The 25,606-nt window shown below is 42.4% G+C and overlaps 1 protein-coding gene across 5 annotated transcripts in view; it reads left to right on the top strand.

Moving 5' to 3' along the window:
- The window catches only part of TNFAIP8 (TNF alpha induced protein 8), a 111,597-nt gene extending 86,812 nt beyond the window's left edge, over positions 1-24,785 (top strand). For 4 of the 5 annotated variants that reach the window (XM_025860784.2, XM_025860785.2, XM_025860783.2 and 1 more), the window contains one exon: positions 23,194-24,785. In XM_025860784.2, the coding sequence (XP_025716569.1) occupies positions 23,194-23,759 (566 nt within the window). In that variant the 3' untranslated portion in view covers positions 23,760-24,785. Of the gene's footprint in view, positions 1-14,972; positions 15,251-23,193 lie in introns of those variants that run through there. The other variant, XM_073878559.1, reaches the window with a different exon arrangement.
- Positions 24,786-25,606: the final 821 nt, after the last annotated feature.

Here is a 25,606-nt window from a genome sequence, read left to right on the forward strand (position 1 = left end):
TCAGTTCGCCAGTTTTTTTTTTTTTTTAATGTTCGATGCTGTTTTTTATTCCATGAATGACTCAATTGACGAAATGTAGGCAGCTACTAAACTTGGCAGCTTGTTGCCATCATCGTGCCCCTGGACAGGAAGTGTTCTGTATAGATATGACTAACCAGTTTCCAGGCTTAAAAATAAAGTGGGGGATTTCTGGACAGAATAGGTCTTTGTCACTCATTTCAACAGCCCCGCGAAGCGTGAAGCTCAAAGCCCGCCACTCGACTTTCTCATTTTTTCCGTGCTCTCACTTCACCTGACGTTTTCTATTAGACAGACTGAAACTTATTTTATGGGGCTCATTGGTTTTTAATGAAATAAGAGGAGATGTGAGTTGTGAGAATCGGCTAGAGTCATGATTCTCTCCTTGTCTCTTTTATCTTGAGCTCCTTTGAACGCTCCTGAAGTACGTAACGGCGAAATAATCGTCACCTGCCCAGGTACCAGCTTCAGCTTAAAGGAGTGAGAATGTGAATCTCCTTAGCTGCTCTGGAAGAACTGTACCATTTCGGCAGATACTGAAAGGTTTTTTGGCATCTTGTTGCCTACAGCTATCGTTTTAGGACTTTACAGATAGCTTCGTGTTTTAGTTTTTCTTGCTGTCTCCCTAAATAACATAATTTTCCCTCCCTTAATGGAAATATATATATATTTTTCTCTCCTTTCTTCCTTATCGTGAGCAGCCTTTTTTGGGTCTTCATTCTTAACACCATCGCATTTTGTGGAAATGCTAAATTAGACACAGCATTTATGAGATGAGAGTGTCTGTAGCAACAACAAAAAGTGTTTCTCTCTCTGAATCCTTAACTCTGACCAAGTGTTAGTCTCCGAGCTTCTCTTTGATTTTCAAATAAGAAAGTGGGCCCGGAGTGATGATTTAAAATACAAAATGCAGGGCGCCTGGGTGGCTCAGTTGGTTAAGCGACTGCCTTCGGCTCAGGTCATGATCCTGGAGTCCTGGGATCGAGTCCCGCATCGGGCTCCCTGCTCTGCAGGGAGTCTGCTTCTCCCTCTGACCCTCTTCCCTCTCGTGCTCTCTATCTCTCATTCTCTCTCTCAAATAAATAAATAAAATCTTTAAAAAAAAAATAAAATAAAATACAAAATGCATGCAAATGTTTTTAGTTTGGGTTAGGGTAAAGGCAGTAATGATTCTTTGGGACAATGAGGCTTCATTTGCCAAGTTTAGAAATAAGTCTCAAACCCATAAAGAACAGGGTTGTGATGACCATACTTGGGTCGAACGTGGCTGTGATTCTGAAATGCCTGTTCCCCCATTCCTCCCCCTCATTGTCTCCTCCTCTGTTAGTAAGACTGAGGCAGGACAGAATCCACAGCCTTTGCTATGCTTTGGGTTAGAGTTTGAAAAAAAAATCTAGTCTTTTGAAAGTACAGGATTCCTGTATTTGTGCCTCAAATACCCTCTACCTTTTCTAGTAGGATGCTTTCAAGAAGAAAAGGGAAGTGTTTATACAAGCCAGTTTTTCATCGAATAAAACGATTCCCTTCATCGAAAATGTTCGTTTCCTCTACCTTTGTAGTAATCGAGACTTATGTAGTAGAAAGACTCTTCTAGTCTTTATGATGGGTGGGCACGTTGTAGGCAAACAGAAAATGCTTGATGACTAACGGAGTGTGAGAATAGACATATGGTCCAGGGGTAAAATATTTTGCAACATTAAAAATCTCTGCTGTTCTCATGAGATTCGTGGATCATCCAAACATTGATGATGATCCATCATTTGTCCTTGCTGCCTGATTTTTAGGTACAGGACAGCGTTGTACTCAGTAAGTAGTTGGGCCATACATGGTTCCAGCAGCCAGATAAAAGCAAGATGGACGTTCAGAGTGGATGGTGCATGTTCGGGGGCATTTAAGAAGGCCTGGTCGGCCCTTCTTCTTGCTGGTTCCCTTTGAGGCCGTGTGAGAGATGTTCAGTTTCCTAGCAGGTATTTTGAATCACAGTGGTCAGGCCTAAGCTCAGCGTAGACCCATGAGAAGGCTTAACCAGACCAGGTCAGTTCAGGCTGTTGGAGGCCATAACAGGGGAATTTCTTACTCTGTTGGAAAAGTGATGGTAACTGGAGAGTTGTCTTTCAAATTTGGGTCAGATGGGCTTTATTATTAAAACACTTCTGGGTCACTGGAAAAGGGAGTGGTTTAGGCAACCCTTGGTGTTTGAAATGTCTGCTTTTTTTTTCCCCACTGTTTTTTTGTTTGTTTGTTTGTTTTGCCACAGAAGCATCTTTCTGTTTCAGTTCATTAGAATTGTGTGCCTGTGGGGTTTTTCCTGGGTTCCAGGCACTGGGACGTAGATCAGCCCAGAGAAGCTTATTACTCCTAAGTCTACTTTAAAATAAAAAGCAACTTTTAGGAGAAGAGAAAGCTGTTACTTGATTGGGAGACAGGGAAAGAGTAGGTAAATTCATATGTAAAATTCTTTAGGCTGAGTAAAGTAGGCCTTTAAACCTGATTTAATGCTTTTAACAACTAAAAATCCAGCTTTCATTTGTTAGTTTATATCCAGAAGATGAGAAATGGGCTTTATCGGACTTTGACAGCAGATTAAAAGCCCCAGCTTGCTTTAAACCATCAACATCTACGCCTTGAAGTTCTGTCAGATAATGAGTGATAAAGGGAAGCTACTGGTCAAAATGATCTGAATCGTGCATGAAAAAAAATCTTGCCTCTGAGACCAGAGCTGTGGTCTTTCTAGGATTGGACTGCCATTTTGCACTGAGCCTAGGGAAAAAGACAAGGCTATTACCAAGACCTCTTCTGATTCAACACCAGCCTCCAAACAGAGTTCCAGGCTTCTCCTCAGTACCCCTAATGATTTTTTAAAATATGTATTAAAATATTTCAGGTTCTTTATGCTCCCTCAAAATGCAATGAGCCAGAAGTCAGTTCAAGAAAAGATGACTCAACCCGACTCCTCCATATTTTGTTAGATGCCCTTAAGACCTCAGAAAGCTGAGATATTATGAAGGCCTATTTTTGGGACCTGGAATCTTAATCCAAGAATTCTATAGCTTTTTTTTTTTTTTTTTTTTGCCTGTATCTAAGATGGTTCTCTTTTGTGATGGTACCAATTTAATGGAAGAAACATACTCATAGATCCTAGACACTTGCTATTCAAGAATTAAATTCCTTTTTTAAAAGATATTTGTATTTATTTATTTATTTGACAGAGACACAGCGAGAGCAGGAACACAAGCAGGGGGAGTGGGAGAGGGAGAAGCAGGCTTCCCGCCGAGCAGGGAGCCTGATGCTGGGCTCAATCCCAGGACCCCAGGATCATGACTTGAGCCGAAGGCAGACACTTAACAACTGAGCCACCCAGGCTCCCTGGGAATTAAATTCCTTTTGATGTTAGCTAGAATCTCTATACATTTAAACATAGTTTCTGTATTTTGGTGGGGGCAACGTGTCAAATGGTTTTATTTTATTCTGTAGGACGTACTGAAAAAAAAATTGTTTTTTTTAATTTTTATTTTGATTCACCAGCAGGGAAAATACAGCAGAATTCATTTTGGGTATTTGCTGTAGAATGTGCCCTGCCTTGGAATGTGGGTGGAGTTCTGGCATTTTTGCATTTGTATATTTTGGGGAAATAAAGGTACAGAGAAGCACTTGTTCGCTTTGCCTATATAAAGCCCAGCTGTACAGCTGACAACTTAAAAATACTGTGTGAGACGACATTTATGTCCAACAGTAACATCTGTTTCCTTCATTCCAAGTTCAACAAATGGCATTAAAGATAGATGCTGAAAACGTAAGAGAAAAAGCTCCCTCCTCTTTTTTTTTCCCCCCAAATCCATTAACTCTACTCACTATCCTTTTCAGAGAATTTTTTTTTCTTTAAAGATTTTATTTATTTATTAGAGAGAGAGAGAGAATGAGAGATAGAAAGCAGGAGAGGGAAGAGGGTCAGAGGGAGAAGCCGACTCCCCGCTGAGCAGGGAGCCCGATGTGGGACTCGATCCCGGGACTCCAGGATCAAGATCTGAGCCGAAGGCAGTCGCTTAACCAACTGAGCCACCCAGGTGCCCCACCATCCTTTTCAAAGCAGGAGCATGGACTGAATGGCATAAATGGAAAATCAACAGGAGATGAGAGGAGATGAGTTCAAGGGGCAAACCATTTGGTGTTAGGGTAAATTTTCAGATTTAGAAACTGACCCCAATCATACATCTAAAGACTTGATTCATCTTTTTCCTAAGCATGTACTCTTTATAATATACATTGTCTCACAGCTTGGAGGTAAATTCATTATTGTTTTTCTAAGCTATCTGCTGCCTTTTGCAGCAGGGAGAATATTAGAAATCATGTAAATAAGAAAATTTCAGTCAGGGAGGTTGTCCTTCTCCTTAGATACAAAGTTTTAATTGGAGATTCTGTTACTTATGAAGAACTTATTATAAAATAACTGCTTGATATGATCAGTAATATTTCCCAAAGATATGACCACAAACCCGGCTAATCATTTAAGTCAGGAAAATTACATTCGTAGCCTTATCAACTGAGCTTCAGCAGATCTTATAAGGCCTTCAATGTTTAGAAAATCATTCTAGATACCATAAAAGTACAATTTGACCATCATAAGTTGTTTTTCATATTTTTTTAAATGTGAGGTTAGTTAACTCTGCTTTTATTTGCTAATGGTGATCTTTGTCCTTTGTCTCTTTACCACGTTGACTCTGGTAGTGCGAACTGGTTATTCCCAGGCACACATAACACCTGGACTCATCATAGAAGGTGCTCAGCCCCTTTGCCCCCTCCAGAAGACACAAAGCCTCACTACCCACCTCCCCACCCTCAGCCTGCTAGGCACACTTACTAACCTTTAAAACAATAAGGGACCTAAACCGAATAGCTCTTACTTAGCACACCAAGAATGACTTCCCCGATAGTCATTGTATTCAATGTTTATCATACCGCCAAATTTAAGAAAGAACAAAGAGATGCAGGCATTTATCCCCATGCCTTTCACCATCCTGGGCACTTTATCTACTAGGACACTATTCAGTTCACTTAGGAAACTAGTTTACGATTTTTAAAAATCACTTTGAGGCTCTCCTTGCCAGGGGTGTGAAGACAGGCATACACTTGGCATCTGAGCAGATGTAAGTTAGTGCCGGTAACCTTGACTGGAGAAGGATCTGCAGTTGTGGAAGGTCTGTTCTGTAGCCTTGAGCAGTCTTCAATCTGGGAGCTGTTAGACCTGCACATACAGAAGTACACCCAAGGGGAATGCCACACCTGGGTTAGAGAGGTTGAGGAAGGGCTGTCTGTGGTGAGATAGTTGGGCACAGCTCTTGAGTATGGATAGCTTTGGCAGGAAGCTTTGGGAGGGAGGGGCTGTGTTTGTTTCCTAAAGTACGGTGCGGATTCCATTGGTGATGGCACGGTGAATGATTTTAGGAGGCTCCAGGCATGGGGTTAAATCATCTTCAGTCATATTTCAGGAAGATCCGTCCATTTCAGTTTCCTTGGGATACTTTGCATCACCCACAGGGAATGTCTGTGTTTGAGGCTCTGTGACCTTTGTTACCTTACTCATCCTGACTCACCTCCTTTTGTACCGTGCAGGTAGACACAGGGCTCATGGCCTTTCGCAGGCAACGATTTTTGGCCAGAAATGAGTAGTATTGGTTTGTTGTTTTTTTTCTCATCTAATTAATTTTTATAATTAAAAAATTTTAATTATTTTTATGATTATGATATATGTAAGGGAGCAGTACCTTACCATTCACATAGTCTATATAATTCCTTTTTAAAAAATATTATTTGTTTAAAAATATATTAAGTAATCACAGGAAAATGAAATACGATAGTAAGTGGAAAACAAAAGCATGTTGAGAAAGTGGTCCTCAAGGGACAGAGGTTGAGGATGTCACTCAGGTAAGTATGGGATGGCTTTCCAGGTGAAAAGAGAGATTTCAGCAAATATTGTGGGGTGGGAAATGCAAGGCATATTGAGGAAAAGGCGAATGAAGAACTTGCTGGGGATGCCTTCGTGGCTCAGTTGGTTAAGCGGCCAACTCTTGATTTCGGCTCAGGTCATGATCTTAGGGTCCTGGGATCGAGCCCTGCATTAGGCTCTGTGCTCAGCAGGGAGTCTGCTGGAGGTTCTCTCTCTCCCTCTCCTTCTCTCCCTTCCCCCCCACTTGCATGCTCTGGCTTTCTCTCTCAGAAAGAAAGAAAGAAAAAAGTTGCTAGAACCCATAGAACCGTTGGAGAGTCAGAGCTAGGAAACCTTCTTGCTCAGCTGCTGGAGTCACACCCAAGGCTCTCTGGAGAGTGATTCAGAATGACTTAAGTCCCTGATCATTTAAAGCAGGGGTGGCTAGCTCACATGCCTTGGGTAATTTCCTGGCCAGGTGATGAACTGGAGGGCCAGTTTCTTCCCGCATCGCGCCACCACCCCCAATGTTGTCAGAAGGTCAGGTTTTTCTTGAGAAGCTGGAAATGTGAATTTTTAGGTCAACGCTCCCAACTTTAAAGTGTTTTTCACAAATTGCAAAAAAAAAAAAAAAAATTAAAACATTATGAGGGCCCACTTTGGGGGTGATGAAAATGTTCTGGAAGGAGATAGTGATGATGGTTTGCACAATGTTGTGAACATAAGGAAAATTACTCAATTGTACACTTTTAAAATGGTGGTGCATTATGTTCTGTGAATTTTATCTCAATTTTAAAAAGAAAAACATGGGATGCCTGGGTGGCAAAGTAGGTTAAGCGCCTGCCTTTGGCTCAGGCCATGATCCTGGGGTCCTGGGATCGAGTCCCACATCGGGCCCCTTGCTCACCGGGGAGCCTGCTTCTCCCTCTCCCTCTGCCCCTCCCCCTGCTTGTGTGCACACGTGCTCTCTCTGATAAATAAATAGATAAATCTTTAAAAAACTAATAATAAAAAAATTAAAAAAAAACCACATTATGGATCCCCAACCAAAACATGTTACCAGCCCAAAGTATGTAATCTCCTTTTTAAATAGAGGAATTACTCTTTGCTACTTTTGATAGTCCCAACAAAAAGCACCTTTCCACAGGGGAGCCTGTGACAGGGAGTTAAGGGAGTTAAGGGAGTTAACCTGATAACCCTGTGTTGACCTTGGGCCTCTGTGTTTTCACCTCTGGTCTCCAGGCCTTCTTGCATCTCTAAAAATAGGACAGGTGAGAGGCATGGCGAGAAGAGAAATGGTAGCCTTAATTCTGGAGCACCAAATTGTATGGATGAAAAGGAAAAGCTACGAGAAGTTTGGGACGGCCAAAGTATTTTATTTTTTTTAATATATTTTAAAAATTTATTTATGTATTTGAGAGAGAGAGGGCACAGAGGGGTGAGGGGCAGCAGGAGAGGGAGCGAGAATCCTCAAGCAGACTCCCTGCTGAGTGTGGAGCCGGACGCGGGGCTCAATCGCATGACCCAGAGATCAGACTTGAGCTGAAACCAAGAGTCGGTCGTTTAACTGACTGCGCCACCCAGGCGCGCCTGGCCAAAGTATTTTAAAGAAGTGATTTATTTTGTTGTTAGTTGGCAACCAGTCGTAAAATTGATAAGTTATGTTGTTTGCCAAAGTTTATTTTACCCAAATATCTACCATTAGGGAAGTAATTCATCTCCAGGACAGCAAGCTCATATATTTAGAGAAACGTTTTTTAGTTCTTGCAAGAGAATGACTATAATGGTCTTTTTAGTTATTTTCTTTAACTGAAAAATGAGTTTAATATACCAAGTATGTGTCATCACCATCAAAGGATTATAATTATTTTAATGTAACTATTTGTCTCTGTGGTTTTCAGGGAGCTTTAATATTTTTAATTCTAAATATAATTTTAAATTAGCCAATTTCAATAGGGGTAAAATAGAGAACTTAAAGTTTTACAATATATCCTAACTTAATTCTCAACTCTTTCTTTCTTAATAAACTGGCAAAGGCAAGAGAGTTCATGCTTTTCAAAATTTCCAGTTTCTTTTACATTTATTCTTAAAAATGGGCCTTTTTTTATCTTAGGAAGCAACATCTATCGTAAAAACAGATTTATCTTATTATCTCTGCAGAGTGTGGGTTGTTTAATGAACCTTACCAGTTCCAAATGTTATCAAAAGATGATTGTTTCAGATGCCTATCTTTAGTTATGAATTGACTCATTTAGAATAAACTTTTTCCAAAGGTTGACATTGCAATGTTTGTTTCTTAGTAAGGGTCTTTGAGATATGATACCTAATTAATAGTAATATAATTCCTTTATAGTCTCATATTTTGCTTTTGTCTTACAAAAAAGGCAATATCGCTTTCCCCACGCCTCTCCTATCTTTCTTCCCACCTCCCCCTGAAAGGACCTGGGAAGTTTTAAAGCCAGCAGTTACATCATAAAGATTTATTGAGCATTTATTACGTCAAGGAATAAATAATAAATTATAACCAATCCCAAGTGTTTAACTTTCAGGGGAAATGGAAGCAAATAAATACGATATAAAGCAGTTTGCAGTAAGAATTAGAGACGGGAGAGAACATTTCTGACTGGGTTAGTCAAGAAAGCCTTAACAGAAGAGGTGCTATTTGGGATGGACCATAGGGGAACGGATAAGATATCCCCCAAGATGGCTCCCCCTTGCTTCCTTCACATCTCCGCTTAAATATCACCTTTTCAGAAAGGCCTTCCCTGACTACCCTGGATAAAATAGCTTAGCTTCCTCCCACCTCCACCCTCCTACCCCTCCCCAGCACATGTGGGTACACACACACACACACACACACACATACACACACACACACACACCCTTTAGTTTTCTTCTAGCCTCTGTCATAACTTGACATTTTGATAACATGTTTGTTATTTTCCATCTTAGGTCTTCCTATACTAGAATCTGTGCTTCTTGAGAGCACGCCCTTTCCTGAGAGCACACCGTGGGTGCTCCATAAATTGTGTTGAATAAAAGAATGAATCAATGAGTGGAGAAGGCTTTTCTGCTAAAAGTCTGTTTTCTGTGGAGAGCCCCAAACTGGTATGGAAAGTCCACATTCAGCTTTCTCTTAGGACATTGATAAATGTGGCAAATCCCCCACCTGTCTGTGACCCAGTTAGCACATTCTATAGATAAAAGGGAGAGATCTTGGTGTGCAATTGTAGCTTCCTGAAGTGAGTGACTACAGAACAAGTGTTGTGAAAACAAGTCATCATTGCTCTTAACCTTCCCACCATTTCCCCCGACAAACTGTCCTAAGATACTCACTGGCTATCCATAATTTCTATTTAAATTCTTTCTAAAATCTGTAGGATGTAGACAGGTCCTTCAGTGTCTGACATTCAGTTACACAGCTGGGCAGAATTTCTAATTCCTGAAGAGCCAGTAGGTGTTCTATAGGTTGGCTCTGACATATAGTTACCTTTATCTCTGTAAAGAAAGGAGTCATCCATGCAAATGGCTAGAGAGCGTGGGAGATGAATATGCACATGTGAGGATGACCAGGGAGGTCCTGTGGTACACTGGGAAGGGTGGTCTCCTTCTCAAGGAGACAGCCACGGTTCACCTCAAGACCACTGTTGCCATGTGGGAATGTGGGCCTATTTAGGTCAGATCGTATGATTGTTCAAAGAAAATCAGAAACACAGAGGAGCAGAGGAGAAAAGGTTAGAAAGAAAGGTAGTAAGTTCTTCACAGAGAGCTAAGTGCCAAGCTGGAAGTACCTAGCAATAAGCATCACTGCTTCTGGAAACCTCTGGGGCTGTGTCAGGGTCTTATCCAAGAATTTCAGAGCTTCAGTGTATCTTGATACTTGGAATGAGATGGTTCACTTTTTAGGTCCAGCAAATCTCATCTCACTGTTGGCTTACCATCAATGGGATCTAGCCTCGAGGACACTGACGTGGCTATAAAATGCTTCACTAGCTTAACCGTTTAATACAATTATTGGGGAAAAGTTTTGACAAGAATGTTGGGAGGCTGGGCCAAGATGCATATTTGAGAAATGCCCAAGCTGCGGCCAGGAGGTTACTCCTCCTAAAATACTCAAACAGATGGGTTTGGGATATTTGCATGGAAGATTCCAGAACATTTGCTGTAGGGATTGAGTTAGCTAAATATGGTTCCTTTTCCGAACAAAAGTGGCTGGTTATTCTGTATGTTTTGGCAAAGGACGGAGGAGACAGAAAAGGAAAATGCATGTCTTTTTTTGTAGATTCCTCTCCTTTAAAACAAAAAAATATTTTATGTCTCCTTGGTAGGGCTGTTTTTGTCCATGCGGTACAAGTAAATTTATTTGTTAAGCATTAGATATGTGAAACTGAATTGATTTCCTGACACATCTTCATGAATTGCTGTAAAAAATATTGATGAGTTCCATGGAGTTCACTCCTTGCCAGTTGGAGGGCACATTTGAAAAATACAAAGATGAAGAGACATGCTCCCTCAGTTGACAAGAATCATAATCAAGTATGATAAGATAGGAATTTAACTCTACCCCAAGGCAGAAAATCACATTAAAAGAAGGAGAGATTTATTCCCTGCATTGGATTTGGAGAGATCGTTCTGCCACTGGATTTGGAAAAGCTTCCTGGTAGGGGTAGCTGACTTTAAAGGATGAGCTCGACTATTTGAGGCAGGTATGGAGGGAGAGGGGGAGGGTAGATGCAGAGCTTTTCTTAGTTTTCTATTGTGTTAAGACCTGTGCTTCTTCTCTTTTTCTGATTCAAGGAGTTGCTTTTTCCTGGGAAGCATACAAGCTCTTAAGAAGCTGGATTCTACAGCTGGCTTAGCAACATCATGGCATTTGATAGAAAATTCATAAACAATGAGAACTTCTGAATCTTGGCTCTCCCATCTGGTTGCTTTGGGCTTAAGCAATAAGAGGACTAAACCAGAACAGTTTCATAAACATAAAAAGTGCTACGGGGAAAATATTTTGCAAACTTTAGAGTCTTACACAAATGTCAGCTGCAATTTTATTGTCTGATTGTCCATAGTATTTGACCAGGAGCAACCTGATGAGAAGGGCTATGTTGACTACTGATGCCCGTTTTAGGGGCTGATTCGGTAATGAAACTGCACTCCTGTGTGCTGGGTTTTAAAATCTGTTACTGGTTTTCTAAGCGCTGCGTGTGTATAAATATTCATCAGGAGCCAGCGCCTCTCACAGAGCAAGGAGAACTTGGGAGGTGGAAAAGTGGAGAAAATCATGGAGCTTGGGTGCCTGGATGGCTCAGTTGGTTAAACGTCCAACTCTTGGTTTGGGCTCAGGTCATGATCTCAGGGTCCTGGGATCGAGTCCTGCATTGGGCTCTACGCTCAGTGGAAAGTCTGCTTGAGATTCTCTCTCTCTGCCCCTCCTCCCGTTCGTGCTCTCTCTCTCTTTCTCTCTCTCTAAAATGGAAAAGTAAATCTTTACAAAAAAGAAAATCATGGAGTTTATTTAGAGGATTTTCCTCTACATTCTGGTAGAAGATTGGATTTTATCAATACTGGAAGGGTTTCATGCCCTCAAGAAAATGTGTAAATAAACCCAGCTTAATTGAAAAGTCTTTTAGAGAAACATAATCAACCTTAATCCAACATAATAAATAAGGAAGTGTTCATTTAATTTAAAAGAAGAACAGTTCACTGAAGTCAGTTTTGTATAAATGCTTGTAGGACATTTTTTATTTCATTTCAAACCCATATGAGTGATAGAGTTAGGCCCTGTCCAAATTTTGGTTTCAGTGACATCTAAGAGAGACTAACTTTTCTGTTCTCTTGGATACAGTATTAAAATTCTTTGAAGCTTTAATACAATAAGCTCTGTTCTTAAAACATTTTCTTTGGATTCTGTGCACAAGCTTGCATCTACGTTTTGGTGAAAAATTTTTGAGAGGGAATTAAATCCATCCAGGGTCTGCTTAGAGCATGCCTGTGTGACCAGAGTATGTCTGTCTGAACATTTTAAAGTACAGTGTTCTGGGAGTACACTTCAGTGCTTCTACGTTCAAACCACACGGGGTTCTTCTTACAAATGCAGCTTTTTAGACTGTAGTCCTGGGGTCTCTGATTCAGTACGTAGGGCAGTTTGTACTTCTGAGAAGGCTCCAGATTCTCCGGAGGCAGGTGGCCTGGGTCATTGACATTGCTGCCCCGGGTACCCACTGTAGATGTCCCCTCCCTGCCACTACCCTCTTGAAAACGGAGCACCTTTGTGCAGTGAGTTTTCTTGGCCTAGACAACATGTTATACTTAGGTTGTGTTTCCAATTTTTCTTAAATCTAGGGGGCCACACATATCTTTGGGCTTCTGACCTGCAGGTATGCCACTGGGCAGAATTGGTAATCCCTCTCCAGCCAGGCGGGAATTCTGTAGATCAGCTCTGGAATATGGTCACGTTTACTTCTGGAAGGCCGAATCTTCTTTACCTTCAAGGTCAATGTTTTGGGTCAGCCTCCTTTTGTGATAACTTTCTCTAACCTAGCTTCCCTCCATGACTGCGACCAACCAAATGAACGTTCCCTCTCTTTGCTACTGTTGCATGTTTACCCGCTCCTATTATAGACCTCATCATGGTGCGTTCTGGCCTTGTCCCCACCCTGTGTGCATGCCTGGGGAGCAAGGATACTGTTATTTATCATTGAAACCACAGTATCTGATACATATGAACACTCAACAGAAGTTTTGTGGAATGCTTCCATGTCTTTGGGTTAATGTTCTCACGTTATATGGATCATTCTCACTGAATCTCATTAAAGACCTTAGGTGGCCTCATTTGCATACGGGGAAACCGAGGCATGGCGCGGTTGGGTAATTTCCCCAGGGACACCGCACTCAGCGGCAGAGCCAGACTTCCGATCCAGACAGTATGACTCTGGAGTCTGTGCTTACATTGCCTGGCTTTGCCTGACTGCCTGTCTTGCCCTCTGCTATTTGCACAAGACCATTGTGAATCCATTCCAGAGGGATAACAAGTCCATTTGTTAGCCAGTAATTTTCACTGACCTTATCCTACAAATCTGTACAAATAGTGGGACCTTTGTGTAATTCATTTGGAAAACCGGGGTAAATAAGATTAAGGTGTTCCTTGACTGTTTTACTCATCCTCCAGACTTTAATGTTATTAATGCTTTTTGTGCATCTCAAAGGGTATGTTAATATACACTGTTTCCCAGATTTCTTTCACCAGAGAGAATTTTGTTCCCCATAAGACTTTTTTTTAACTTCTTGAAGAACTAGGTTTTTTGGGGTTCGGTTTGTTTTGTTTTTAACGTAATTTGGAATAAAAGCTGGCTGGTGCTCTTGTGGGGTTTCCCAAGAAATTTCTCAGGTCCTAAACATTTGAGAGTCTTTAGTGCGTAAGTTGTCTTCAGTGACCACTTAGACTTCCCTGGGATAGTCACAGGTCCCGTAGTCGTGGGGTAATTACTAATAGTGCTCTCTTCAGAGGTGTTCCATGTCCATGATCATCTGTGATTGCCCTAATCATGACATTTGTTCACGTCTATTAAATAAAGATCTGTGTTTCGTGCTCACTACCTTCTCATCGCTCACAGAAGGACTCGTGGTGCTGTTGCACATCTAGGAAGAGACAAAGGTAACAGCAGTGTCCCTCCAGCACCTACCATTTTTGTGTCAGCATCTCTCGTGCAGCTGTGGACACTGACACAGTTTGTCTTCACTCAAAAGTTACATTTCTTGGGGTGCGTGGGGGACTCAGTCAGTTGAGTCTCAGACTCTTGATCTCAGCTCAGGTCTTGATCTCAGGGTCATGAGTTCAAGCCCCGCATTGGGCTCCACGCTGGGTGTGGAGCCTACTTAAAAAAAAAAAAAATTGTGGGTGCCTGGGTGGCTCAGTTGGTTGAGTGACTGCCTTCGGCTCAGGTCATGATCCTGGAGTCCCGGGATCGAGTCCCACATCGGGCTCCCTGCGAGTCTGCCTCTCCCTCTGACCTTCTTCCCTCTCATGCTCTCTACCATTCTCTCTCTCTCTCTCTCAATAAATAAATAAAAATCTTTAAAAAAAATTGTATTTCTTAAGAATTGCAAGCCTGTAAGACTTCTTTATCCTGCTCAGTATCTATTCATGTGTATGCTTATCTATGCAGGAAAAAAACCAACTCTGAAAGGGTCCCAGAAATCTAAGAACACTTGTTGCCTCTCGGAAGCAGAAGTTGGGGTCCGGGCTGTACTGTTGGGGGGCAAAGCTGAGAGACTTTTCACTTTATGTATTTACATCTGGCCTTTGAACAATGTAAGCATATTTTCTGTTTTTTAACATTATATTTTAAAATGTTTTAAAACTGCTCAGGGTTTTCCCTGGAAATACAAGCTATTTTAAACCCAGCTGGTTTGATCTCCTTTATATGGACTCTATTTCCTTCCCCCAAGGAGAACTAGTCTCTTGCTTTTGTTTTCTTTTCTCTCCTTTCATTTAGGTCTTCCCGTCCCTTCAAGAAGAAGCCTCTTTTTAAAAGTTCGTGTCATGGAATGTAATTCTTGAGAGAATAGCTTGGAGTTGAACATACCTGGGTTCAAGCTCATCTCTCCTACTTACTAACTGTAAGGCCTTGAGAAAGTAACTTAATTTCTCTGGACCTCAATGGCCTTATCTCTAAAATGACAACCTCCCTTTTGGGATTGTTGTGAAGCCTCAATAAGATAATGCTGATTCTGGGCAGTTCTGGGGATCGTGTAACAAATGTTTGTAATACAGTAGCTAGCCAGTGGGTCCTCGTGACTATAAACCTTCTCAGTCTGACTTGGGGTAACCACAAAAGTCATTTCTATTCTTGTATCATCTGTACTAATATTTACAAGACAGGCATTCTTTGGGGTCTACTTCATATAAATATCACCAGCCTTTCTTCCAATCCTGGTACTGGGTGAAGCTAGAGGCAGCAGAGACATCTTGCCAGAGTTTATGCCATGCAGAAAAAAATCAAGGCATCACATGATTCCTGCAGCAAGTCGACTGCAAAGGAGCAGAGATGAAGTCTCATATGAAGTTAAAGCGGTTGAGACTCAGGAAATTACATTTTCAATTTTAAAATCATCACACAACTAAGCCACGGGAATCAAGGACATGGAGTTGATCCTAAAATCATGATGAAGAGATTCCAGAATTCAAGCAACAAAAACAGCCCGAGATCACACAGGGAAAGTCTTCAGAGTGTTTTCTTTAGGACGTAATTTCTCTTGTCTACAAATCGGGAAAATAGGGAACATCGGGAGATAACGAAGAGAAAGAACACAGTGAGTGTATAGGTTGGGTTTGAATCCCTGCTCCTCCATTTCAGGGGGTACAAGTCTCTGTGGTCATGAGCCTAGCCTACTGCTGGGTGTTTTCAGCTTCCTAACTCATTAACTCTCCTCCAAGCCACATTGACTTGCAGTGAGGTCCTGCTCAGCAGATAAGAAAACTGAGGTTCCAAGAATTAAATTGCACTCAAGTTTACAACCCAGGACTCTTGACCTTGAGCTTTCTATATCCTTCATGCTGCTCTTACTTGGCTTCCTGTCCTGTCTTTGGGTGTCTGGTTCTCTGGTTCACAAACTCCTGGGGAGAGGCTGTGACTCTTTGGGGTAATCTTGATGGCCGTTGTGGGTTTTTACTTTGGCTTTATTTTTGGCCCATTTGCTCTGCATCTGTCCCTGTTGCACAGTTTTGCGTGGGTGTGGATGCTGTTTCTCCTCTTGTCTTCGATTCTGTTCTCCATTGGTCAGTTTGCTCTGGACAAAATATCTTTACACTATCAGGGTCCTTGCTAACAAGAGATTCAACATCTTAAAAAAGAGAAATTGCCTGATAAAGCTTTAATATACGTTAGACTTTTTTTATGTCATCATGGAAAAGGAAGTGTAACTCCTTATTAACTGAGGTCTCTCTTTTCACACAACCATCTGGCGTTTTGCGTTTCTCAGCTACATGTTTCTTCCAGGAGTTGATTAATTCTGACCAAATGTGATTCAGTATTCGAAAGCATCAGAATGCATTCGAAGTTTAGTTTGTTGAGTTCTTCAGAGAAACCTGTGGAGAAGGCTGTTCTCTGCCAGGCATTGGGTGAGACACTGCTAGGTGGTCTATGTCCATTCATTTTGGAATAATTCCTGAAGTGGGCATCATTATTCTCATCTTACAGATGGGGAAACTGAGTCTCAGCTATATCCCTGAGCAGTATGGCAGTTCCTGGAACCATTAGGTACAGATTCTTTGGACTTTTATAAGTACACTCTTCTTTTCCAGGCCCCTGGTGGAATAAGTTGCCACAGGAAATGTATGCTAATTCTCACTAGTATGCTAAAGGTTTACACTGCAATTTTTCTACTTTAAATGGTATTGATGAAAAATTCTAATATGCATTGAAGGTTGTTTTGAAGAAGGTAAACTCGTGACTCTCCTACAAGTACAAAATGGGCATGCCAAAGATTTGACCGAACTCACTAATCAGTGAGGAGCCAGTAAGCTCTTATAATTGGTTCAGAAGAATCCTAAGAGCAGGCAAACAAGAAAATGAAGACTGAGTTGCACTTCCACTAGAAAAAATTGATTCGTATCTCTATGGACAAGAGGCATTTGCAATAATGCTAGTCTTCTATGACTTACAGAGTTGCAGAGTAGCTGCTCGAAGAACAGTAAAAGAATCTGGAACAGGGTGCTTTACGGTTTTTGGTTCTCCACTGAAAAGTCACTCAGTGATTTTTTTTTTTTCCTTTTTTGGCCCATTTCAAAGTCACCATTTTCCCTAACATGTGTTTTCTTTATTATGTTGCTTTTTCTTTTCTTTCTTTTTTTTTTTTTTTTTTAAGTCTTGGAGCCCAGCGCAAGGCTTGAACTCACGACCCTGAGATCAAGAGTCTGATGCCCAACTGACTGAGCCACCCAGGCCACCCCTATTATGTTGCCTTTATTTTTTTTTTTTAAAGATTTTATTTATTTATTTGACAGAGAGAGAGAGAGACAGCAAGAGCAGGAACACAAGCAGGGGGAGTGGGAGAGGGAGAAGCAGACTCCCCACTGAGCAGGGAGCCTGATGCAGGGCTCGATCCCAGGACCCCGGGATCACGACCTGAGCCGAAGGCAGATGCTTAATGACTGAGCCACCCAGGCGCCCCGTGTTGCCTTTAAAAGTGAGTGTGTACTCCTTCTGGAGGTGGCAGGAGACCACCTTGTCATTGTGATGATGCATACCCTTGGTCTTCAGCCACTTGGGGGCAGGAAAATGCATAGACACCAAAATCTGCACTTAGTATCAGGTGTAACCTGATAGAACCCCAGGTGTACTGATCCTCTTAAGATGATGTTCCTTTGTGTCAGGGCCTCCGTCTGTGTGGCCGAAGGCCGATCCGGGGGTCCGGGTGCCTGGCACGTGTCTCTTTGTCTCTGGGTAAGCTTGCTTCCAACTTGCTGTCACGGTCCCTGCTTCTGCTGCCTGCCACCATCTCCCCTCCCCTGCACATTCCCTCTCTTTCTTTCTTTTCATTCGTTATTTCTTCTCTCTCCTGTTGAATTTCCCGCTTGGGGAATTTTGAGTGTGGAGATCTGGTGTCCCAGGTCCCTCGTCAGCCAGTCCAACGACTCTTTGCTTCTCCACTGGAGCGCTCACCAGATCCCAAGGGAAGGAGGTCAACTCTTAGCCTGTTGACTTCTTGGGACACTGTTTACACTTTGCTGTGGCCACTTTCTTATCCCCATTGCTTTTTACTAAACCCCATTTAGATTCAGAGTTACTCAGGTGTGAGAGAGCAAAGGTTTTCTATATTTGTTTAAAGAACTTTTATTAACAGCCCACAAGAGCCAGACATGCTCTCTAAATTGTTTTCTTTTCCATCTTCCCTAAGACTGGGCCCACTGGATCAGAGTTTAACTAGGCGAGAATTAGAAATGGCATACATGGGCATCTGCGGCCACTGCTTCCAAGTTCCAAGTATAACAAATTTGATGGGTGAAGAAATTATTTACTTGCTGGCAAGGTTGTAAGGAGAGTTACCTTGAGTGCTTCACTGGATGAGCAATGTCTTAGTTGGAATAATATTATGGGGGAAGTGTTGTTAATTTCAGCAAACTATAGTTTTTCATTAATTAATTTTAGGAAAAGTTCTTGGGGTTTTTTGTTTTTTGTTTTTTGCTTTTGTTTTTATTTTTTATGAGCACTTTTTTACCCCATATAGGCAGGGGTCAGTATATTTTTACCATCAACGTTTATCTCCAAATTTATAATTGCTGATGCTAAAACTGGGATTCCCCGAATATCTGTTTGCTTTACAGTGAACGTTGCAGACATGGACGATTTCGTTAAACCAAGAAAGGAGATAAAGAGATATAGAGGAAGGGCCCAAAGATAAGTAGATGTAAAATAACATTTACATCTCTTTCTATACAACAATCTTGCTAGCGGCAGTCCTTGGTATGTTTTTGTTATATGGCATCGTTTTTCCTTAGTCAGGGATGTACATGTATATTTTCAAACACAAGTGAATTCTTTTTTTATTAAAGGCTTTTTAATAAGATTTTATCTATTTGAGATAGAGCGAGAGAGCAAGAGAGAGCACAAGAAGGGCAGAGGGGCAGAGGGAGAGGGAGAAGCAGATTCCCCATTGAGCAGGGAGGCCAATGCCGAGCTTGATCCCAGGACCCTGAGATCGTGATGACCTGAGCCAAAGGCAGACACTTAACCAACTGAGTAACTCAGGCAGGAGTCCCTTTATTAAAGATTTTTATTTATCTGTTTGACAGAGAGACAGAGAGAGCGAGCACAAGCAGGGGGAGTGGCAGAGGGAGAGGGAGAAGCAGACTCCCCCCTGAGCAGGCAGCCTGATGCAGGGCTTGATCCCAGGACCCCGGGATCATTACCTGAGCCGAAGGCAGTTGCTTCACCAACTGAGCCACCCAGGCGCCGCAAGTGAATTCATCTTGATGAAGCACTGAAACCATATTCTTAGCACCCTGTCCTTTGAGAACACTTCCTGTTCACCTCTGCTGCTTCCTAGGACATACCTTGGGTCCGTCCCTCTGTTACATGTTTAAGTGTAGATCCCTCTACTCTTGGAAGAGGTGGGGCCTGTGTTTGATCTTCAACTGTAGCCAGAGGTAGCAGATGCAAGGCAAAACCATTGCATCGGCTTTGTTACTAAATATTTGTATTATTGCCCTCCAGTGTTTTCTCATTGTGCTCAACGAATCTGTCCTCTTTTAAAAAAAAAAAACCTGATCGAGGAGAGTAAAAGAAACCACACTCTTGAGTGCGAGAGAAGAAAACCACATAGCTAGCTAGGTAAAATAAATATCTGTTTCTCTAGCTTTTAAAACAAACAAATAAAAAAAAAACCCACATGCGTATTTAAAACTCTCATTTTCCAGGCCAGCAAGTTTTCACAGGGAAGCATTTAAGTGGAGCAAAGGGAGAGGGGAAATGGGCTTCCTCTTCGGTCAGAAGCACCACATAGCAGATGCCCACGTGGGCCCAGAGGGTGACCCCAGGGCACAGATGGATCATCTCCACTCACAGAGAACTTACAGTCTAGGGAGGAGAGACAGACCATCAAAATTTAGGCAAATGAGGATTTCAGGAACAAGGAACTGTGTAAGTGTGTTGGTTAGCAAAGACCTGAAGTCAGCATCTTTTTCTGATTTACATTTTGAAAGTCTCTGGCTGCTCAATGAGAAGAGATTGGAAAGGGGTTTGAACTAGGCTGGTATCCGTGCAGATGGAGGCAAGTGGGGGAGGGGAGAATGGAAGGCTCTTGGTCATGGGTGGGGCAAGAGAGGATGGTGTGGCAGGTGAGGGCCAGCACCTCCCCCCCACCCCCCGCTTGAGCAAATGGTTGGAAGAGATGCTCTTCATGAAGGTAGAATGGAGAAGGAATGCTTTGGGAGCACGAGGGAATCAAGGATTCTCTTTTAGACACGGTGCATTTGCAATTTCTGCCAAATAGCCGAGAAAAAGGAAAACCTTGAATGCATTTGCAAAATGAGTCCAGGAAAGAGGTCAGAGTGAGTTCTAAGTGTGGAAGTTGCTGGCACCTGGGGGCTATCTGAAGCCATCGGGAGTGGGTGAGCTCATGGGGCGGGGGGGGGGGGGGGGGGGGGCGCTGAGGGTGGAGCAAAGGAGAAAAACGTGATCCAGGACTAGCCCTGAGATACACCAGGCCTTTAAAGGATCTGGTAGAGGATGTGGAACTGACAGATGAGCCTGAGCAGGAATGGCTAAAGGCAGTTAATTTGCAAGGAGGGGAAAATCATTATTTCATGGTCACAGACCACACAGCCCTGGCTAGCAACTCTCAGCCACAACCCCCCCATTGGCTCCAAGGAAGCCTTCACTCGTGCTAGAAAAGAAATCCACTGCACGCATGTCTTCCCTGCCCAGGGGGAGAGAGAGCTTCAGCCTCCCTTTCCAAGATGACTGAGCTGGATATAACCCAAAGAAGAAAACGAAAGGAGGAAGTGGCTTCTGTGTTTCTAGAACAGGGTTTGCAGTTCCTCTGGGGCAACTGGGAGAGCCTCAGAAGTCAGCTTCTCTGTCCTGGTTGAGACTTGTTACTGGTAAATGGGGAGCGACCTTGTTGGCCGTGGCCTTGCTTTTCACACTTTCTCTTGTGGGAGGTTCAAGGGCTACTACATGAAAAAAATTTTTCCCTTGTCTTTATGTTTGAAAGCAAATGGAACATTGAGGTTTAATGAGCAGAGGAGCTTCAAAGAGGTGCAAAGTTTCAAGTCCAGGCTTGGAGAGAGGAGCACGAAGGATTTTTACTCCTCTTCTTCTGGTTCTGGTGATTTCAGAGTGTACAGTGTTTCCATCGAATAGACATTGTAGTAAATCCCAGATGGGTGTTGGGAGACTGTCACCTCCTAATAGATTAAACACAGAATAACCTTTGAACTTTAGGTAAGTTTCTGAAATCACATTATTTACCGGGGATCTGAAATTTGGGGGGTATCCCTTCCTGTATAAATCAGGTTTATTTATTGAGATCCATATTGTAACTTCTGCAACGGAAGATGGTCCCTGGTCTTAATGTGGTAACAGTAACTACATGTGTGCCATTTATTTTGATACAAACTATTTAATGTGGATTAACCCATACACTCTTCTGCAAACCTTTAGGAATAGAAATGAGTATGACTGATGAAAATATGAAACGGCTTGGAAACCTTCACAAGTTGGCCGTTTGTCACGCTTTTTCGCTTTCCTTTTCTTTCCCAGAATACATTTCAGCTCTTCTGCAGTTTCAGTTCATGTTTCAGATGTTTAAATACCGACAGTTATGAGGGCACAGCTTCTGGTTCAGTGAAGGCGTTCTTTCAGGGCGTGCGGCCCTTGTATTAATGAACAGCATCCTGGTCAGTAGGAACCACTTGGCACTACCTGGAATATATCCCGTGAGCTACTCTGGCCCAAGCATCAGATCGAACATGACAGTCCCATGGAGGGAGTGTCCCTTCTTAGACACCCTCCCAGCCTGGATTTGGAAATAGGTGCCTTTTTCGCTTTCTGCCGCTAGCCTGTCCAAACTAGAAATAATTGTATATCGCTAATGCCCTGACTCCTTCCTACCTATCTGTATTTTTAGTCTTTTTATCTTCCTTTACTAAATGACTGCTTTCCAACACCCAGACCTGGGCTTATGCACTGGCATACAAGAGGCAACAGCTGGGCCTGGACCCATAGTGGGGATAGAGACCCCCAAAACTCCAGCTCGGAGGACCCAGAAGGGAGGGAGAAAGCACAGTTTGGTGGATTAGCATGCACAAAGTTGGGGGGCGGTGGAAATATAGGGGAAAAACTAAACTTGGTTTGGGGAGTGAACATGTATTGAGCATTTTCACTGACCGGCTGGAAGCTAAGAGCTTCACACAGCATTTCGTACTTAATACATACAACGATTATTACGTGTACCTTACACCTCTGTCAAATTAAGTGATGGTAATTTCAAAAGCAAACTCTAAGCCTCAGCTTTTTCAACGTATGTTATTCATGGAGCACATTTCATTAGCTCATAAATGTGTGGTTATTGCCATAGAATGTATAAACACTTCAAGGGAACCAACAATGGCCATTCATCAGAAATAGCAAGTGACGAGGCACTCTCCACCGAATGAATGTTCTTTTCTAAGACTCAACTTCTGGGAGTTGAAATTTGGGGTGGTTAGGATGACCAAACTGGAAGGGGCGGGCCCATGTCTCAGGAAATTTGACTTTCTGCAGCTGAAGTTTAAAGCAGGGCTTTCCTTGGGACGCCTGGGAGGCTCAGTGAGTTAAGCGTCTGCCTTCAGCTCAGGTCATGATCCTGGGGTCCTGAGATTGAGTCCCGCACTGGGCTCCCTGCTCAGTGGGGAGTCTACTTCTCCCTCTGCCTGGAGCTTCCCCTGCTTGTGCTCTCTCTCTCTCTGGCAAATAAGTAAATAAAATCTTAAAATAAATAAATAAAGCAGGGCTCTCCTTTTGATTTGCTTCCATGAATTTGCTACTTGACTCAGTGTGGCTTTGCTATTTATCCTTCTTACATTTAAAGGGGTTTCTTTAAATTGTTCTTGATGACTGGTGCCCAGAGGACAGTTGTGGAGTTGATTTTATATTTTTGGTGTATTTATTATAAAACTCAACTGGGGGGAAATTGCATCAAAACTCACTGCCTTGTGAGATGTGCCATTCTTATAATCAGAAAAAGTTATATTTGGAAAGGTTGTCACCTTCAACTGCTAAACAAAGTACTGAGTGTATAGCAGAAGGTATAAAATACTTGAGTTGCCAGAGACCTTAAAGATGATGCACAACAACCTATTCTTTTCAGAAAGAGAGAACCTGGGGCGCCTGGGTGGCTCAGTTGGTTAAGCGTCTGCCTTGGGCTCAGGTCATGATCTCGGGGTCCTGGGATGGAGCCCTGCATCAGCCTCCTTGCTCAGTGAGGAGCCTGCTTCTCCCTCTGCCTCTTGCTCCCCTTGCTTGTACTCTCTCTGTCAAATAAATAAATGAAATATTTTTTAAAGAAGAAAGAAAGAAAGAAAGAAAGAAAGAAAGAAAGAAAGAAAGAAAGCAAGCAAGCAATGAGAACCTGATGCCCAGAAATGAAGTAAAATTTTTAGTCCTTTTCTGAACAGAAATTAATGTCAGTAGATGGAAGGCAACCCTATAGTGGGAAAGTGAGAGGAATATCCTCCTTAATATGTTTTTTTTTTTTAATTTGCTTCTTTGTAGTGGCCACAGATGTCTTCAATTCCAAAAACCTGGCCGTGCAGGCACAAAAGAAGATCTTGGGGAAAATGGTGTCCAAATCCATCGCCACCACCCTCATCGATGACACGAGCAGCGAGGTGTTGGATGAGCTCTACCGGGTGACCAAGGAATACACCCAGAACAAGAAGGAGGCAGAGAAGATCATCAAGAACCTCATCAAGACCGTCATCAAGCTGGCCATTCTTTACAGGAATAACCAGTTCAACCAAGACGAGCTGGCGCTGATGGAGAAATTCAAGAAGAAAGTCCACCAGCTGGCCATGACCGTGGTCAGCTTCCATCAGGTGGAGTACACCTTTGACCGGAACGTGCTGTCCCGCCTGCTGAACGAGTGCAGAGAGATGCTCCACCAGATCATCCAGCGCCACCTCACGGCCAAGTCGCATGGACGGGTTAATAACGTCTTTGACCATTTTTCCGATTGTGATTTTTTAGCTGCCTTATATAACCCCTTTGGGAATTTTAAGCCCCACTTACAAAAACTCTGCGATGGTGTCAACAAAATGCTGGACGAGGAGAACATCTGACCATGTGAATTAAGACTGCAACCGCTCGTGATTTCTTTGAAAATGGAGCACTGCTGATTTATGAAGGAAAAACAAATTTTTTTTTTTAAGATGACCCATGTTTCAGAAAGACTTTTGCTCGCCTCAGGCGTCAGACGTTGTCAGTAACGTTTTGTGCAGCTTGTTTTATTTGAAGAAAAGCAGATTGCCAAAAATTCTGGTGAAAAGCTCCCTCCCTCACAGTTAGCAGATCGTAGGAAAGGTGTCTGGTTGTGTGATGCAAATAATAGAGTTATGCAAAGAAAAATATGGATGTCTCCAAACCTCAAGACATGTTTTTTTAGATCAGTTGTTGTGTTGGTAGCACATTGGGTATTTCTCACGTGTACAGAGTTGTGTACTTTGATTCACTATTATTCCTTACTGTGTATATGTACCTCTGTTAAAAAGCTGAGAACTCTCTCTTGCTCTCATTGCTCCCTTTGAGATGATTTCATTTTCAAGTCTACCTTTTGTTCTGTGTTCCTTTGTTAAAGTTTTTGTCACTGACATTTAAGAATTAAGTCTTCATCGAGAATTAAGACGTTCAAGAATTGAGGCGGTCAGATTGAACCCTCAGAAAAACAGAAAACTGCTTCTTTGAAGTCAGTATTGTAGGAACCAACTATATTTGATATGGTGAACAATGTCTGATAGACGGACATGCTTCGGGCCTGGAGTCCTGTTTTTTAGTACCAACGGTGATACTTCGCAAAAGCGGTAATTGTTGAAAATGTGCTAGTGGAATCTCCGGTTTTAGTATCTGTTTCAGATGTAAGAGAGACAAAGAAAAATCTAGATGGTTCTTGTTAAAGGTCAGCAATACTGAGAAAAGAACAACCATCTTTATTTTAGAGATGAGCCCATCAAAATAATTTAGGGGGATAAAGGACCAAAAAGGAAGAAAGCATATTGCTGTGGGCCGTGAGAATGAAAATAAATGCATTTCAACGTTGAATAAGGTTTGATAGGTAAATAAAGAATGTCACTTTTTTATTTAACTGATAAGGTCTTTACTATTTTGTTATTTGCTATTTTGATGAGTAAACCAAAGAATATTTGCATTCTAAGCACTTTGTGTGTTGTCTCTATGTAATTTTATGTGTGTGGATGATAAAGGAAACATCTTATTTTATAAAAAAAAATAAACAAACAAAAACCTGCCGGCTAACTATCAGGAATTAACAGACTTAACTACCAGCCCCAAATATTTGCACTGTCTCTGTGTCCATGATTTATAGTGTACTCGTTTGCCTTGAATTTGCCTGCCTCCCAGAAGATTGACATTAAAATAGGACTTCACCAGGGAAGGCCCTACAACTTAAAAATTCCAGAGGTTGTGATCCGCTTTAACCCACCCCACCCTAAAGGAGGTGATCAGTTTCCCTGGGTCCGTCATGTGCTTGTCCCAGACAAGCAGCAGAGACCAGAGTGTCTCCCCGTTTTATATAAAATCCTCAACCCCCAGATTCGAACTGAAATTACCATTCTCACTTCCCAGAGTGGGCAGGTGACTCTTTTTTGTTTGTTTGTTTAATATTTTATTTATTTGACAGAGACACAGCAAGAGAGGGAACACAAGCAGGGGGAGTGGGTAAGGGAGAAGCAGGCTTCCTGCGGAGCAGGGAGCCCGACGTGGGGCTCGATCCCAGGACCCTGGGATCATGACCTGAGCCGAAGGCAGACGCTTAATGACTGAGCCACCCAGGCACCCGGGCAGGTGACTCTTATATGTTGTAGCAAGAGCATAGTTTCATATCCTGCTAAGCTGCTTATTAAGTTTAGTTCAGCGGAGGTATGCAAAATAGATTCCCAGGCCAGTAGGTGGG

The sequence above is a fragment of the Callorhinus ursinus genome, unplaced genomic scaffold, assembly GCF_003265705.2.
Source record: "Callorhinus ursinus isolate GAN/ISIS: 27379988/994484 unplaced genomic scaffold, GSC_fseal_2.0 scaffold30, whole genome shotgun sequence".
In the NCBI taxonomy this organism is placed as follows: Eukaryota; Metazoa; Chordata; class Mammalia; order Carnivora; family Otariidae; genus Callorhinus; species Callorhinus ursinus.